A 16,503-nucleotide genomic window follows, 5' to 3' on the forward strand; every position below is an offset into this window, starting at 1 on the left:
CTTGATTGTAGATGTGCAGGTCTACGATCAATTTCTTTGACGCCCAGCCAAGGGCAAGTTGCCCGCATGCCGGATCCTGCCCACTGCCCCCGCACTCGTGGGAAAGAGTCTCACGGCGGGGATGCTTTGTATGTTTCAACTAGCCCTCTAGCTGCGATGGCAGAAGGCTTCCCGCCATGTTAAGGGTCGCAGCGGCTGCGTCCAACCCCGCAAACCGTCCGGACACACCTGAGTTGTCTGGACTGCGCCTCTAAAACGGAGCACCAATGCCCACAAAGCGAAGCGTCGGCACCCCGCTCCCACCTTCCTCCACATCTTAAACTGCGTTCTGAAGAGAACACAGTTTAGGACCTTGCACATGCAGCGGCGTACGCACAGATGTGCAGAAATCGCTTCATTGCGATTTTAGCACATCTGCGTCAGGGTCTGAATCGGCCGCTTAGACGTTGATTATTCGACCCAGCTGGGATTGGCGTTTGGCATGCCTAATCTAATGGTGCCCACACACTGTGCGATTCTCGCATGCTGTTTGGTCTTTTTAGTTCAAATAGCATTGCGTCTACTTCAAATCGCACTGTGTGTATTGTTCCTTGCGATGCGATGCGCTTTCCCGTCTAGTCCATATCTAAAGGCTAAATAGTTTGTGCAGGCAGGTATTTTTGTACTACATCGCATACATTACATATTGTAGTGTAATCAAATTCCGGTGTAGTTCAAATCGCATTCCCCACTTAGCCCAAATCACATAGCACACATTCTATTGGCTCAAATCGCACCGTGTGTGGGCACCATAGGGAGAGGCTCCCATAATTCTGAGCAGTGGAGGAACTAGCGAGCGGTGGGCCCGGGTGCGACAAAATGCTTTGCCCCCCCCATCCCATCCAAGTCCACCCGCTCACCCCTGGAGAGGACCTGGTGAGGGGGACCTGCTCAGGGCCAGAGAAATGGATACCTAGCAACAGTGCCGTAACTAGACATTTTAGAACTGTGTGTAAGAATCGTCATCGGAGCCCCCCCCCTGCATGCAAAACTGGAGCAGTGCGCGTCGTAGGCGCTCGCAAAAATACATAGTGGCGTGGCTTCGTGGGGAAGGGGTGTGGCCACAAAATAATACCAATTCATAAAACGGTGCACAGTAGTCTCCATTATTCAAATTACGCCGCACAGTAGCACCACTACACCAGGTAGAGACCCTTTTACACCTTACAGCGGACAGATTCCTCTTTTTACACATTACGGCAGACAGCGTCCCCTTTTTACACATTACGGCAGACAGCATCCCCTTTTTACACATTACGGCAGACAGCGTCCCCCTTTTTACACATTACGGCAGACAGCGTGCACTTTTTACACATAACGGCAGACAGCGTGCCCTTGTTAAACATAGCTGCAGACAGCGTACACTTTTTAAACATAACGGCAGACAGCGTCCCCCTTTTTACACATTACGGCAGACAGCGTCCCCTTTTTACACATTACGGCAGATAGCGTACACTTTTTACACATAACGGCAGACAGCGTCCCCTTTTTACACATTACGGCAGACAGCGTGCCCTTGTTACACATTACGGCAGACAGCGTGCCCTTGTTACACATTACGGCAGCCCATTTTTACACATTACGGCAGGCAGATTCCCCCTTTTTACACATTGCGGCAGGCAGATTCCCCCTTTTTACACATTGCGGCAGGCAGATTCCCCATTTTTACACATTGCGGCAGGCAGATTCCCCATTTTTACACATTGCGGCAGGCAGATTCCCCATTTTTACACTGACAATGCCTATTCTATACCTTGTATAAAACACTCTAAAAGGTTAAAGAACACAGTACGCAATTGGCGTATGGAATACCGTAAGAGTACGCTCGTAGCGTAACGAACGCTTAGCCGTGGACAAGACGCACGAGCGGCACGTTCGCTCACGGCTTAGAGCGTACAGGCAAGCACGCTATAGGCTGCCGACTAACGTAATGATACGCTATCAGCGTAGCGGACGCTCGAGACCACGAGGAGATCACAAGCGGCGCTGACGCTCGCAGAGTTAAACCTTTATAACTATACCATAAACAATGTACTTATACTGTAAACCCTTGTGCAGTGATAAGGTGTAAATGCAACACAGTGTAACCTTGTTAGTTTAAAAGCTGTATGAGCGTATGTGACGCTCTGAGAACCCCTTAGCAATATAATAAACACTCAAATACCGGTCTAAGGGTCTAACGCCTTTTAAGGAAATGAATGAACGTTCAATTGCAAAAGAATAATACAATACAAGTTATACACTACCAAGATAACATAAAATACCTAACCGAATCACTACACATAAAATACAATAAAGATACAATTACATTTAAAGGGGGGAAGGAGAGAGAGAATGGCTTATAACATTAAATAAGAGACAATATGGTTGCAGAGAAACTTACGCACCAGGGGAAACAATCGCAAGCGCCTTTCTGGATATCCAGCTCCCGATTATCAGCAATGAGAACCGTTGAAGAGAGTAGAGAGCTGGCCCAGATCGGCTTGTCTTTATATACACTTACACACAGTACAGTACAATGGTCCCTACATTCTTATTGTTCATTGGACACAGGAATTCGTCTTCGTATTATAACAAAAGGTCATAGGTTGGTTCATACAGGTGGGCTGTGACTATTCCTAACTGCTCAGGTGGGTGGGAAACTAGGTTTCCCGCCGCATGGGTAATAAAGTGCAAATATAGTAAATGTCCATAAACTTCTTATGTCCATAACTATACGCACGAGCGATTAATCCGCTTCAAACCAACACCGGAATATTGCTAATTATATTCTCTTCCGATGGATACTAAACACCACTGTGTAACCCCTGTCTGACCCTTCGTATCAAACAAAGAGGGATCTCTTTGTCTCTGAACATACTACATTAACTAAACTTTCAGATTCTATCAAAGGGACCATAATCTACAAAATACATTATATGATTAAAATATGTTACGATTGAGTCGCCCGCTAGACGAACATAAACTCTACCGTAAATGCGCATACCGCGCGCCTGCGGGTGCACGCAACTGAGAGTATGCGCACGCACGGGAGGGCTCATGCACACGCAGCAGGCACTCGCATGAGGTGTATATATGGCAGTGTGTAGCGTGATATTTTTCTGACTTTGACAACACATAGCGGAAGGCAGATTCCCCCTTTTTACACATTGCGGCAGGCAGATTCCCCCTTTTTACACATTGCGGCAGGCAGATTCCCCCTTTTTACACATTGCGGCAGGCAGATTCCCACTTTTTACACATTGCGGCAGGCAGATTCCCCATTTTTACACATAGCGGAAGGCAGATTCCCCATTTTTACACATAGCGGAAGGCAGATTCCCCCTTTTTACACATAGCGGAAGGCAGATTCCCCCTTTTTACACATTGCGGCAGGCAGATTCCCCCTTTTTACACATTGCGGCAGGCAGTCCCAAGAAAGAAAGAAAGAAAGAAAGAGAGAAAGAGAGAAACAAAGAAAGAAACAAAGAAAGAAAGAAAGAAGAATTATACTCTCCGCTGGCTCAGGCTCCTCGGTGCAGCTTGACGATTCCCGGGCAGTAGAGAAGGAGGAGGAGGGAGGTGGAGGAGGGAGCCGCAGCAGCGCTGTGTTATTGGTGGAGGTGCTGCTGCTGCTGCCCCTCTGCTTCACTATAGGCTGTTCTCGGAAGACAGCCTATAGTGAAGCAGAGGGGCAGCAGCGCCTCCACCAGTAACAAAGCGCTGCTGCGGCTCCCTCCTCCACCTCCCTCCCCCTCCTTCCCCCATACCGCTGCTCCTCTCCGGGCGGCTGTGCGCTACGGGCAGCGGTTGCCCGCAGCACACAGCGGCATGTAATGATTCAGTTTGACTCATTACATGCTTTGGGTCCCTGGACAGAGGCGGGCCCCAGTGCAACGCACTGGTTGCACTGGCGGTAGTTCCGCCTCTGATTCTGAGATCATCCTTGTATTCGTTTTATGCCATGTCTGGGACATTGTGGCAATTATTTTTGCTGCGCTAAAATTATCCATCATCTTTGACCAGTTGATTCCAGGACAGTAGGAGAAATTTATATTAAATGTATTCTTCTTCCTAGGGCGCGGTTGGTGTTGTTGGGCCAAGAGGAGCAATTGGACAACAAGGACTACCAGTAAGTCATCATGTGTCAGTAATAGGAGGTGGGATGTGGTGTGAGATGGGATAGTAAGGGGAGGTGGGATGTGGTGTGAGATTCGACAGTAAGGGGAGGTGGGATGCGGTGTGAGATGGGACAGTAAGGGGAGGTGGGATGCGGTGTGAGATGGGACAGTAAGGGGAGGTGGGATGTGGTGTGAGATTGGATAGTAAGGGGAGGTGGGATACGGTGTGAGATGGGATAGTAAGGGGAGGTGGGATGCGGTGTGAGATGGGACAGTAAGGGGAGGTGGGATGTGGTGTGAGATTCGATAGTAAGGGGAGGTGGGATGCGGTGTGAGATGGGACAGTAAGGGGAGGTGGGATGCGGTGTGAAATGGGATAGTAAGGGGAGGTGGGATGCGGTGTGAGATGGGACAGTAAGTGGAGGTGGGATGTGGTGTGAGATGGGACAGTAAGGGGAGGTGGGATGTGGTGTGAGATGGGATAGTTAGGGGAGGTGGGATACGGTGTGAGATGGGATAGTAAGGGGAGGTGGGATGCGGTGTGAGATGGGACAGTAAGGGGAGGTGGGATGTGGTGTGAGATGGGATAGTGAGGGGAGGTGGGATGTGGTGTGAGATGGGATAGTAAGGGGAGGTGGGATGTGGTGTGAGATGGGACAGTAAGGGGAGGTGGGATGCGGTGTGAGATGGGATAGTAAAGGGAGGTGGGATGTGGTGTGAGATGGGACAGTAAGTGGAGGTGGGATGTGGTGTGAGATGGGACAGTAAGTGGAGGTGGGATGTGGTGTGAGATGGGACAGTAAGGGGAGGTGGGATGTGGTGTGAGATGGGATAGTTAGGGGAGGTGGGATACGGTGTGAGATGGAATAGTAAGGGGAGGTGGGATGCGGTGTGAGATGGGACAGTAAGGGGAGGTGGGATGCGGTGTGAGATGGGATAGTGAGGGGAGGTGGGATGTGGTGTGATATGGGATAGTGAGGGGAGGTGGGATGCGGCTTGAGATGGGACAGTAAGGGGAGGTGGGATGCTGTGAGATGGGACAGTAAGGGGAGGTGGGATGCAGTGTGAGATGGGATAGTGAGGGGAGGTGGGATGCGGTGTGAGATGGGATAGTAAGGGGAGGTGGGATGCGGTGTGAGATGGGACAGTAAAGGGAGGTGGGATGCGGTGTGAGATGGGATAGTGAGGGGAGGTGGGATGTGGTGTGAGATGGGATAGTGAGGGGAGGTGGGATGCGGTGTGAGATGGGATAGTGAGGGGAGGTGGGATGCGGTGTGAGATGGCTAGTAAGGGGAGGTGGGATGTGGTGTGAGATGGGATAGTAAGGGGAGGTGGGATGCGGTGTGAGATGGGATAGTAAGGGGAGGTGGGATGCGGTGTGAGATGGGATAGTGAGGGGAGGTGGGATGCGGTGTGAGATGGGATAGTAAGGGCAGGTGGGATGCGATGTGAGATGGGATAGTAAGGGGAGGTGGGATGCGGTGTGAGATGGGATAGTAAGGGGAGGTGGGATACGGTGTGAGATGGGATAGTAAGGGGAGGTGGGATGTGGTGTGAGATGGGATAGTAAGTGGAGGTGGGAAGTGGTGTGAGATGGGATAGTAAGGGGAGTTGGTATGTGGTGTGAGATGGGATAGTAAGGGGAGGTGGGATGTGGTGTGAGATTGGACAGTAAGGGGAGGTGGGATGTGGTGTGAGATGGGACAGTAAGGGGAGGTGGGATGCGGTGTGAGATGGGATAGTAAGGGGAGGTGAGATGGGATAGTAAGGGGAGGTGGGAAGCGGTGTGAGATGGGATAGTGAGGGGAGGTGGGATGTGGTGTGAGATGGGATAGTAAGGGGAGGTGGGATGCGGTGTGAGATGGGATAGTAAGGAGAGGTGGGATGCGGTGTGAGATGGGATAGTACGGGCAGGTGGGATGCAGTGTGAGATTCGATAGTAAGGGGAGGTGGGATGCGGTGTGAGATGGGACAGTAAGGGGAGGTGGGATGCGGTGTGAGATGGGATAGTAAGGGGAAGTGGGATGCAGTGTGAGATGGGATAGTAAGGGGAGGTGGGATGCAGTGTGAGATTCAATAGTAAGGGGAGGTGGGATGTGGTGTGAGATGGGATAGTTAGGGCAGGTGGGATGCAGTGTGAGATTCGATAGTAAGGGGAGGTGGGATGTGGTGTGAGATGGGATAGTAAGGGGAGGTGGGATGTGGTGTGAGATGGGATAGTAAGGGGAGGTGGGATGCGGTGTGAGATGGGATAGTGAGGAGAGGTGGGATGCGGTGTGAGATTCGATAGTAAGGGGAGGTGGAATGCGGTGTGAGATGGGACAGTAAGGGGAGGTGTGATGCAGTGTGAGATGTGATAGTAAGGGGAAGTGGGATGCAGTGTGAGATGGGATAGTAAGGGGAGGTGGGATGCAGTGTGAGATACGATAGTAAGGGGAGGTGGGATGTGGTGTGAGATGGGATAGTTAGGGCAGGTGGGATGCAGTGTGAGATTCGATAGTAAGGGGAGGTGGGATGCGGTGTGAGATGGGATAGTAAGGGGAGGTGGGATGTGGTGTGAGATGGGGCTGTAAGGGGAGGTGGGATGTGGTGTGAGATGGGATAGTATGGGGGGGTGAAATGTGGTGTGAGATGGGATAGTAAGGGGAGGTGGGATGCGGTGTGAGATGGGATAGTAAGGGGAGGTGGGATGCGGTGTGAGATGGGATAGTAAGGGGAGGTGGGATGTGGTGTGAGATGGGATAGTAAGGGGAGGTGGGATGTGGTGTGAGATGGGATAGTAAGGGGAGGTGGGATGTGGTGTGAGATGGGACAGTAAGGGGAGGTGGGATGCGGTGTGAGATGGGATAGTAAGGGGAGGTGGGATGCGGTGTGAGATGGGACAGTAAGGGGAGGTGGGATGTGGTGTGAGATGGGACAGTAAGGGGAGGTGGGATGCGGTGTGAGATGGGACAGTAAGGGGAGGTGGGATGCGGTGTGAGATGGGATAGTAAGGGGAGGTGGGATGCGGTGTGAGATGGGACAGTTAGGGGAGGTGGGATGCGGTGTGAGATGGGATAGTAAGGGGAGGTGGGATGCGGTGTGAGATGGGACAGTAAGGGGAGGTGGGATGCGGCGTGAGATGGGATAATGAGGGGAGGTGGGATGTGGTGTGAGATGGGACAGTAAGGGGAGGTGGGATGCGGTGTGAGATGGGATAGTGAGGGGATGTAGAATGTGGTGTGAGATGGGATAGTGAGGGGAGGTGGGATGTAATGTGAGATGGGATAGTGAGGGGAGGTGGGATGTAATGTGAGATGGGATAGTGAGGGGAGGTGGGATGCGGCTTGAGATGGGACAGTAAGGGGAGGTGGGATGCGGTGTGAGATGGGACAGTAATGGGAGGTGGGAAGCGGTGTGAGATGGGATTGTAAGGGGAGGGGGGATGCAGTGTGAGATGGGACAGTAAGGGGAGGTGGGATGCGGTGTGAGATGGGATAGTGAGGGGAGGTGGGATGTGGTGTGAGATGGGATAGTAAGGGGAGGTGGGATGCGGTGTGAGATGGGATAGTAAGGGGAGGTGGGATGCGGTGTGAGATGGGATAGTAAGGGGAGGTGGGATGTGGTGTGAGATGGGACAGTAAGGGGAGTTGGTATGTGGTGTGAGATGGGATAGTAAGGGGAGTTGGTATGTGGTGTGAGATGGGATAGTAAGGGTAGGTGGGATGTGGTGTGAGATGGGACAGTAAGGGGAGGTGGGATGTGGTGTGAGATGGGACAGTAAGGGGAGGTGGGATGTGGTGTGAGATGGGATAGTAAGGGGAGGTGGGATGTGGTGTGAGATGGGATAGTAAGGGGAGGTGGGATGGGGTGTGAGATGTGATAGTAAGGAGAGGTGGGATGCGGTGTGAGATGGGATAGTAAGGGGAGGTGGGATGCGGTGTGAGATGGGACAGTAAGGGGAGGTGGGATGCGGTGTGAGATGTGATAGTAAGGGGAAGTGGGATGCAGTGTGAGATGGGATAGTAAGGGGAGCTGGGATGCAGTGTGAGATTCGATAGTAAGGGGAGGTGGGATGTGGTGTGAGATGGGATAGTAAGGGCAGGTGGGATGCAGTGTGAGATTCGATAGTAAGGGGAGGTGGGATGCGGTGTGAGATGGGACAGTAAGGGGAGGTGGGATGCGGTGTGAGATGTGATAGTAAGGGGAAGTGGGATGCAGTGTGAGATGGGATAGTAAGGGGAGGTGGGATGCGGTGTGAGATTCAATAGTAAGGGGAGGATGGGATGTGGTGTGAGATGGGATAGTTAGGGCAGGTGGGATGCAGTGTGAGATTCGATAGTAAGGGGAGGTGGGATGCAGTGTGAGATGGGATAGTAAGGGGAGGTGGGATGTGGTGTGAGATGGGGCAGTAAGGGGAGGTGGGATGTGGTGTGGGATGGGATAGTAAGGGTAGGTGGGATGCGGTGTGAGATGGGATAGTGAGGGGAGGTGGGATGCGGTGTGAGATGGGATAGTAAGTGGAGGTGGGATGCGGTGTGAGATGGGATAGTAAGGGGAGGTGGGATGTGGTGTGAGATGGGATAGTAAGGGGAGGTGGGATGTGGTGTGAGATGGGATAGTAAGGGGAGGTGGTATGTGATGTGAGATGGGATAGTAAGGGGAGCTGGGATGTGGTGTGAGATGGGACAGTAAGGGGAGGTGGGATGCGGTGTGAGATGGGACAGTAAGGGGAGGTGGGATGCGGTTTGAGATGGGATAGTAAGGGGAGGTGGAATGTGGTGTGAGATGGGATAGTAAGGGGAGGTGGGATGCGGTGTGAGATGGGATAGTGAGGGGAGGTGGGATGCAGTGTGAGATGGGACAGTAAGGGGAGGTGCGATGTGATGTGAGATGGGATAGTAAGGGGAGGTGGGATGTGGTGTGAGATGGGACAGTAACGTGAGGTGGGATGCGGTGTGAGATGGGATAGTGAGGGGAGGTGGGATGTGGTGTGAGATGGGATAGTGAGGGGAGGTGGGATGTGGTGGGAGATGGGATAGTGAGGGGAGGTGGGATGCGGCTTGAGATGGGACAGTAAGGGGAGGTGGGATGCGGTGTGAGATGGGACAGTAAGGGGAGGTGGGATGCGGCTTGAGATGGGACAGTAGGGGGAGGTGGGATGCAGTGTGAGATGGGACAGTAAGGGGAGGTGGGATGCGGTGTGAGATGGGATAGTGAGGGGCGGTGGGATGCGGTGTGAGATGGGACAGTAAGGGGAGGTGGGATGCGGTGTGAGATGGGATAGTGAGGGGAGGTGGGTTGCGGCTTGAGATGGGACAGTAAGGGGAGGTGGGATGCGGTGTGAGATGGGATAGTGAGGGGAGGTGGGATGCAGTGTGAGATGGGACAGTAAGGGGAGGTGCGATGTGATGTGAGATGGGATAGTAAGGGGAGGTGGGATGTGGTGTGAGATGGGACAGTAAGGTGAGGTGGGATGCGGTGTGAGATGGGATAGTGAGGGGAGGTGGGATGCGGCTTGAGATGGGACAGTAAGGGGAGGTGGGATGCGGTGTGAGATGGGACAGTAAGGGGAGGTGGGATGCAGTGTGAGATGGGACAGTAAGGGGAGGTGGGATGCGGTGTGAGATGGGATAGTGAAGGGCGGTGGGATGCGGTGTGAGATGGGACAGTAAGGGGAGGTGGGATGCGGTGTGAAATGGGATAGTGAGGGGAGGTGGGTTGCGGCTTGAGATGGGACAGTAAGGGGAGGTGGGATGCAGTGTGAGATGGGACAGTAAGGGGAGGTGGGATGCGGTGTGAGATGGGATAGTGAGGGGCGGTGGGATGCGGTGTGAGATGGGACAGTAAGGGGAGGTGGGATGCGGTGTGAGATGGGATAGTGAGGGGAGGTGGGTTGCGGCTTGAGATGGGACAGTAAGGGGAGGTGGGATGCGGTGTGAGATGGGATAGTGAGGGGAGGTGCGATGTGGTGTGAGATGGGATAGTAAGGGGAGGTGGGATGCGGTGTGAGATGGGATAGTAAGGGGAGGTGGGATGCGGTGTGAGATGGGATAGTAAGGGGAGGTGGGATGTGGTGTGAGATGGGACAGTAAGGGGAGGTGGGATGCGGTGTGAGATGGGACAGTAAGGGGAGGTGGGATGTGGTGTGAGATGGGATAGTAAGGGGAGGTGGGATGCGGTGTGAGATGGGATAGTGAGGGGACGTAGAATGTGGTGTGAGATGGGATAGTGAGGGGAGGTGGGATGTGGTGTGAGATGGGATAGTGAGGGGAGGTGGGATGCGGCTTGAGATGGGACAGTAAGGGGAGGTGGGATGCGGTGTGAGATGGGACAGTAATGGGAGGTGGGATGCGGTTTGAGATGGGATAGTAAGGGGAGGGGGGATGCAGTGTGAGATGGGACAGTAAGGGGAGGTGGGATGCGGTGTGAGATGGGATAGTGAGGGGAGGTGGGATGTGGTGTGAGATGGGATAGTAAGGGGAGGTGGGATGGGGTGTGAGATGGGTCAGTAAGGGGAGGTGGGATGTGGTGTGAGATGGGATAGTAAGGGGAGTTGGTATGTGGTGTGAGATGGGATAGTAAGGGGAGTTGGTATGTGGTGTGAGATGGGAAAGTAAGGGAAGGTGGGATGTGGTGTGAGATGGGACAGTAAGGGGAGGTGGGATGTGGTGTGAGATGGGACAGTAAGGGGAGGTGGGATGTGGTGTGAGATGGGATAGTAAGGGGAGGTGGGATGTGGTGTGAGATGGGATAGTAAGGGGAGGTGGGATGCGGTGTGAGATGTGATAGTAAGGAGAGGTGGGATGCGGTGTGAGATGGGATAGTAAGGGGAGGTGGGATGCGGTGTGAGATGAGACAGTAAGGGGAGGTGGGATGCGGTGTGAGATGTGATAGTAAGGGGAAGTGGGATGCAGTGTGAGATGGGATAGTAAGGGGAGGTGGGATGCAGTGTGAGATTCGATAGTAAGGGGAGGTGGGATGTGGTGTGAGATGGGATAGTAAGGGCAGGTGGGATGCAGTGTGAGATTCGATAGTAAGGGGAGGTGGGATGCGGTGTGAGATGGGACAGTAAGGGGAGGTGGGATGCGGTGTGAGATGTGATAGTAAGGGGAAGTGGGATGCAGTGTGAGATGGGATAGTAAGGGGAGGTGGGATGCGGTGTGAGATTCAATAGTAAGGGGAGGATGGGATGTGGTGTGAGATGGGATAGTTAGGGCAGGTGGGATGCAGTGTGAGATTCGATAGTAAGGGGAGGTGGGATGCGGTGTGAGATGGGATAGTAAGGGGAGGTGGGATGTGGTGTGAGATGGGGCAGTAAGGGGAGGTGGGATGGGGTGTGAGATGGGATAGTAAGGGGAGGTGGGATGCGGTGTGAGATGGGATAGTGAGGGGAGGTTGGATGCGGTGTGAGATGGGATAGTAAGTGGAGGTGGAATGCGGTGTGAGATGGGATAGTAAGGGGAGGTGGGATGTGGTGTGAGATGGGATAGTAAGGGGAGGTGGGATGTGGTGTGAGATGGGATAGTAAGGGGAGGTGGTATGTGATGTGAGATGGGATAGTAAGGGGAGGTGGGATGCGGTGTGAGATGGGACAGTAAGGGGAGGTGGGATGCGGTGTGAGAAGGGACAGTAAGGGGAGGTGGGATGCGGTTTGAGATGGGATAGTAAGGGGAGGTGGAATGTGGTGTGAGATGGGATAGTAAGGGGAGGTGGGATGCGGTGTGAGATGGAATAGTGAGGGGAGGTGGGATGCGGTGTGAGATGGGACAGTAAGGGGAGGTGCGATGCGATGTGAGATGGGATAGTAAGGGGAGGTGGGATGTGGTGTGAGATGGGACAGTAAGGGGAGGTGGGATGCGGTGTGAGATGGGATAGTGAGGGGAGGTGGGATGTGGTGTGAGATAGGATAGTGAGGGGAGGTGGGATGTGGTGTGAGATGTGATAGTGAGGGGAGGTGGGATGCGGCTTGAGATGGGACAGTAAGGGGAGGTGGGATGCGGTGTGAGATGGGACAGTAAGGGGAGGTGGGATGCGGCTTGAGATGGGACAGTAAGGGGAGGTGGGGTGCGGTGTGAGATGGGACAGTAAGGGGAGGTGGGATGCGGTGTGAGATGGGATAGTGAGGGGCGGTGGGATGCGGTGGGAGATGGGACAGTAAGGGGAGGTGGGATGCGGTGTGAGATTCAATAGTAAGGGGAGGTGGGATGCGGTGTGAGATGGGACAGTAAGGGGAGGTGGGATGCGGTGTGAGATGGGATAGTGAGGGGAGGTGGGATGTGGTGTGAGATGGGATAGTGAGGGGAGGTGGGATGTGGTGTGAGATGGGATAGTAAGAGGAGGTGGGATGTGGTGTGAGATGGGATAGTAAGGGGAGGTGGGATGTGGTGTGAGATGGGATAGTAAGGGGAGGTGGGATGCGGTGTGAGATGGGATAGTGAGGGGAGGTGGGATGTGGTGTGAGATGGGATAGTAAGGGGAGTTGGGATAGTAAGGGGAGGTGGGATGCGGTGTGAGATGGGATAGTAAGGGGAGGTGGGATGCGGTGTGAGATGGGTCAGTAAGGGGAGGTGGGATGTGGTGTGATATGGGATAGTAAGGGGAGGTGGGATGTGGTGTGAGATGGGACAGTAAGTGGAGGTGGGATGTGGTGTGAGATGGGTCAGTAAGGGGAGGTGGGATGTGGTGTGAGATGGGATAGTAAGGGGAGTTGGGATGTGGTGTGAGATGGGATAGTAAGGGGAGGTGGGATGTGGTGTGAGATGGGATAGTAAGGGGAGGTGGGATGCGGTGTGAGATGGGATAGTAAGGGGAGGTGGGATGCGGTGAGAGATGGGTCAGTAAGGGGAGGTGGGATGTGGTGTGATATGGGATAGTAAGGGGAGGTGGGATGTGGTGTGAGATGGGACAGTAAGTGGAGGTGGGATGTGGTGTGAGATGGGACAGTAAGGGGAGGTGGAATGCGGTGTGAGATGGGATAGTAAGGGCAGGTGAGATGCGGTGTGAAATGGGTCAGTAAGGGGAGGTGGGATGTGGTGTGAGATGGGATAGTAAGGGGAGGTGGGATGTGGTGTGATATGGGATAGTAAGGGGAGGTGGGATGTGGTGTGAGATGGGACAGTAAGTGGAGGTGGGATGTGGTGTGAGATGGGTCAGTAAGGGGAGGTTGGATGTGGTGTGAGATGGGATAGCATGGGGAGGTGGGATGCGGTGTGAGATGGGATAGTAAGGGGAGGTGGGATGTGGTGTGAGATGGGGATAGTAAGGGGAGGTGGGATGCGGTGTGAGATGGGATAGTAAGGGGAGGTGGGATGTGGTGTGAAATGGGACAGTAAGTGGAGGTGGGATGTGGTGTGAGATGGGTCAGTAAGGGGAGGTGGGATGTGGTGTGAGATGGGATAGTAAGGGGAGGTGGGATGCGGTGTGAGATGGGATAGTAAGGGGAGGTGGGATGCAGTGTAAGATGAGACAGTAAGTGGAGGTGGGATGTGGTGTGAGATGGGTCAGTAAGGGGAGGTGGGATGTGGTGTGAGTTGGGATAGTAAGGGGAAGTGGGATACGGTGTGAGATGGGATAGTAAGGGGAGGTGGGATGTGGTGTGAGATGGGATAGTAAGGGGAGGTGGGATGCGGTGTGAGATGGGATAGTAAGGGGAGGTGGGATGCGGTGTGAGATGGGATAGTAAGGGGAGGTGGGATGCGGTGTGAGATGGGATAGTAAGGGGAGGTGGGATGCGGTGTGAGATGGGATAGTAAGGGGAAGTGGGATGCGGTGTGAGATGGGATAGTAAGGGGAGGTGGGATGCGGTGTGAGATGGGATAGTAAGGGGAGGTGGGATGCGGTGTGAGATGGGTCAGTAAGGGGAGGTGGGATGTGGTGTGAGATGGGATAGTAAGGGGAGGTGGGATGTGGTGTGATATGGGATAGTAAGGGGAGGTGGGATGTGGTGTGAGATGGGACAGTAAGTGGAGGTGGGATGTGGTGTGAGATGGGTCAGTAAGGGGAGGTGGGATGTGGTGTGAGATGGGATAGTAAGGGGAGGTGGGATGCGGTGTGAGATGGGATAGTAAGGGGAGGTGGGATGCGGTGTGAGATGGGACAGTAAGTGGAGGTGGGATGTGGTGTGAGATGGGTCAGTAAGGGGAGGTGGGATGTGGTGTGAGATGGGATAGTAAGGGGAGGTGGGATGCGGTGTGAGATGGGATAGTAAGGGGAGGTGGGATGTGGTGTGAGATGGGATAGTAAGGGGAGGTGGGATGCGGTGTGAGATGGGATAGTAAGGGGAGGTGGGATGCGGTGTGAGATGGGATAGTAAGGGGAGGTGGGATGCGGTGTGAGATGGGATAGTAAGGGGAGGTGGGATGCGGTGTGAGATGGGACATTAAGGGGAGGTGGGATGTGGTGTGAGATGGGATAGTAAGGGGAGGTGGGATGTGGTGTGAGATGGAATAGTAAGGGGAGGTGGGATGTGGTGTGAGATGGGACAGTAAGGGGAGGTGGGATGTGGTGTGAGATGGGATAGCAAGGGGAGGTGGGATGTGGTGTGAGATGGAATAGTAAGGGGAGGTGGGATGTGGTGTGAGATGGGACAGAAAGGGGAGGTGGGATGTGGTGTGAGATGGGATGCGGTGTGAGATGGGACATTAAGGGGAGGTGGGATGTGGTGTGAGATGGGATAGTAAGGGGAGGTGGGATGTGGTGTGAGATGGAATAGTAAGGGGAGGTGGGATGTGGTGTGAGATGGGATAGTGAGGGGAGGTGGGATGCTGTGTCAGCAGGTCTCTTATTGTATGATTGTATAATTCCCCACTGTACTGTACTGGACAATAAGCGTACATAAATGTAATATATAATAATGTGTAATAGTATAATTTTGGCATTTTAAATATATTAATAGATGCTTAATATTTTATTTATTCTATTAGGGGGAGCTTGGCATTATGGGTGAACAGGGACTTAAAGGAGAGATGGGATCTGCAGTAAGTAGTCATTGTCATTTGTATTATTGCCGTGACTTATTGAAGGAAAAATAGATTTTTCAAATGGTTTATTTTTAGTTTTGCTCACCTGGTGCTGTTCCTCCTCTCTGTAGCGCACTGTCACCTGGTGCTGTTTCTGCTCTCTGTATCACACTGTCACCTGGTGCTGTTACTCCTCTCTGTATCACACTGTCACCTGGTGCTGTTCCTTCTCTCTGTATCACACTGTCACCTGGTGCTGTTTCTCCTCTCTGTAGCGCACTGTCACCTGGTGCTGTTCCTCCTCTTTGTATCACACTGTCACCTGGTGCTGTTTCTCCTCTCTGCAGGCACTGTCACCTGGTGCTGTTTCTCCTCTCTGTAGCGCACTGTCACCTGGTGCTGTTCCTCCTCTCTGCAGGCACTGTCACCTGTTGCTGTGTCTCCTCTCTGCAGGCACTGTCACCTGGTGCTGTTCCTCCTCTCTGCAGCACACTGTCACCTGGTGCTGTTTCTCCTCTCTGTAGCGCACTGTCACCTGGTGCTGTTCCTACTCTCGGTATCACACTGTCACCTGGTGCTGTTTCTCCTCTCTGCAGCGCACTGTCACCTGGTGCTGTTCCTCCTCTCTGTAGCGCACTGTCACCTGGTGCTGTTCCTCCTCTTTGTATCACACTGTCACCTGGTGCTGTTTCTCCTCTCTGCAGGCACTGTCACCTGGTGCTGTTTCTCCTCTCTGTAGCGCACTGTCACCTGGTGCTGTTCCTCCTCTCTGCAGGCACTGTCACCTGGTGCTGTGTCTCCTCTCTGCAGGCACTGTCACCTGGTGCTGTTCCTCCTCTCTGCAGCACACTGTCACCTAGTGCTGTTTCTGCTCTCTGTATCACACTGTCACTTGGTGCTGTTTCTCCTCTCTGTATCACACTGTCACCTGGTGCTGTTTCTCCTCTCTGCAGCGCACTGTCACCTGGTGCTGTTCCTCCTCTCTGTAGCGCACTGTCACCTGTTGCTGTTTCTGCTCTCTGTATCACATTGTCACCTGGTGCTGTTTTTCCTCTCTGTATCACACTGTCACCTGGTGCTGTTCCTCCTCTCTGCAGGCACTGTCACCTGGTGCTGTTCCTCCTCTCTGTATCACACTGTCACCTGGTGCTGTTCCTCCTCTCTGCAGGCACTGTCACCTGGTGCTGTTCCTCCTCTCTGCAGGCACTGTCACCTGGTGCTGTTCCTCCTCTCTGCAGGCACTGTCACCTGGTGCTGTTTCTCATCTCTGCAGGCACTGTCACCTGGTGCTGTTCCTCCTCTCTGCAGGCACTGTCACCTGGTGCTGTTCCTCCTCTCTGCAGCGCACTGTCACCTGGTGCTGTTCCTCCTCTCTGTATCACACTGTCACCTGGTGCTGTTTCTCCTCTCTGTATCACACTGTC

The 16,503-nt window shown here is 53.5% G+C and overlaps 1 protein-coding gene across 4 annotated transcripts in view; it reads left to right on the plus strand.

Moving 5' to 3' along the window:
• Positions 1-16,503, plus strand: part of COL24A1 (collagen type XXIV alpha 1 chain) — a 767,149-nt gene that overhangs the window by 657,052 nt on the left and 93,594 nt on the right. For all 4 annotated transcript variants that reach the window (XR_010186531.1, XM_063938932.1, XM_063938934.1 and 1 more), the window contains exons 44-45: positions 4,097-4,150; positions 15,044-15,097. Coding sequence is in view for 3 of the 4 variants with exons in the window: in XM_063938932.1 (XP_063795002.1) it covers positions 4,097-4,150; positions 15,044-15,097 (108 nt within the window). In the remaining variant the exon portion in view is untranslated. The remainder of the gene's footprint in view (positions 1-4,096; positions 4,151-15,043; positions 15,098-16,503) is intronic.

Source organism: Pseudophryne corroboree, chromosome 9, assembly GCF_028390025.1.
Source record: "Pseudophryne corroboree isolate aPseCor3 chromosome 9, aPseCor3.hap2, whole genome shotgun sequence".
NCBI classification, from domain to species: Eukaryota; Metazoa; Chordata; class Amphibia; order Anura; family Myobatrachidae; genus Pseudophryne; species Pseudophryne corroboree.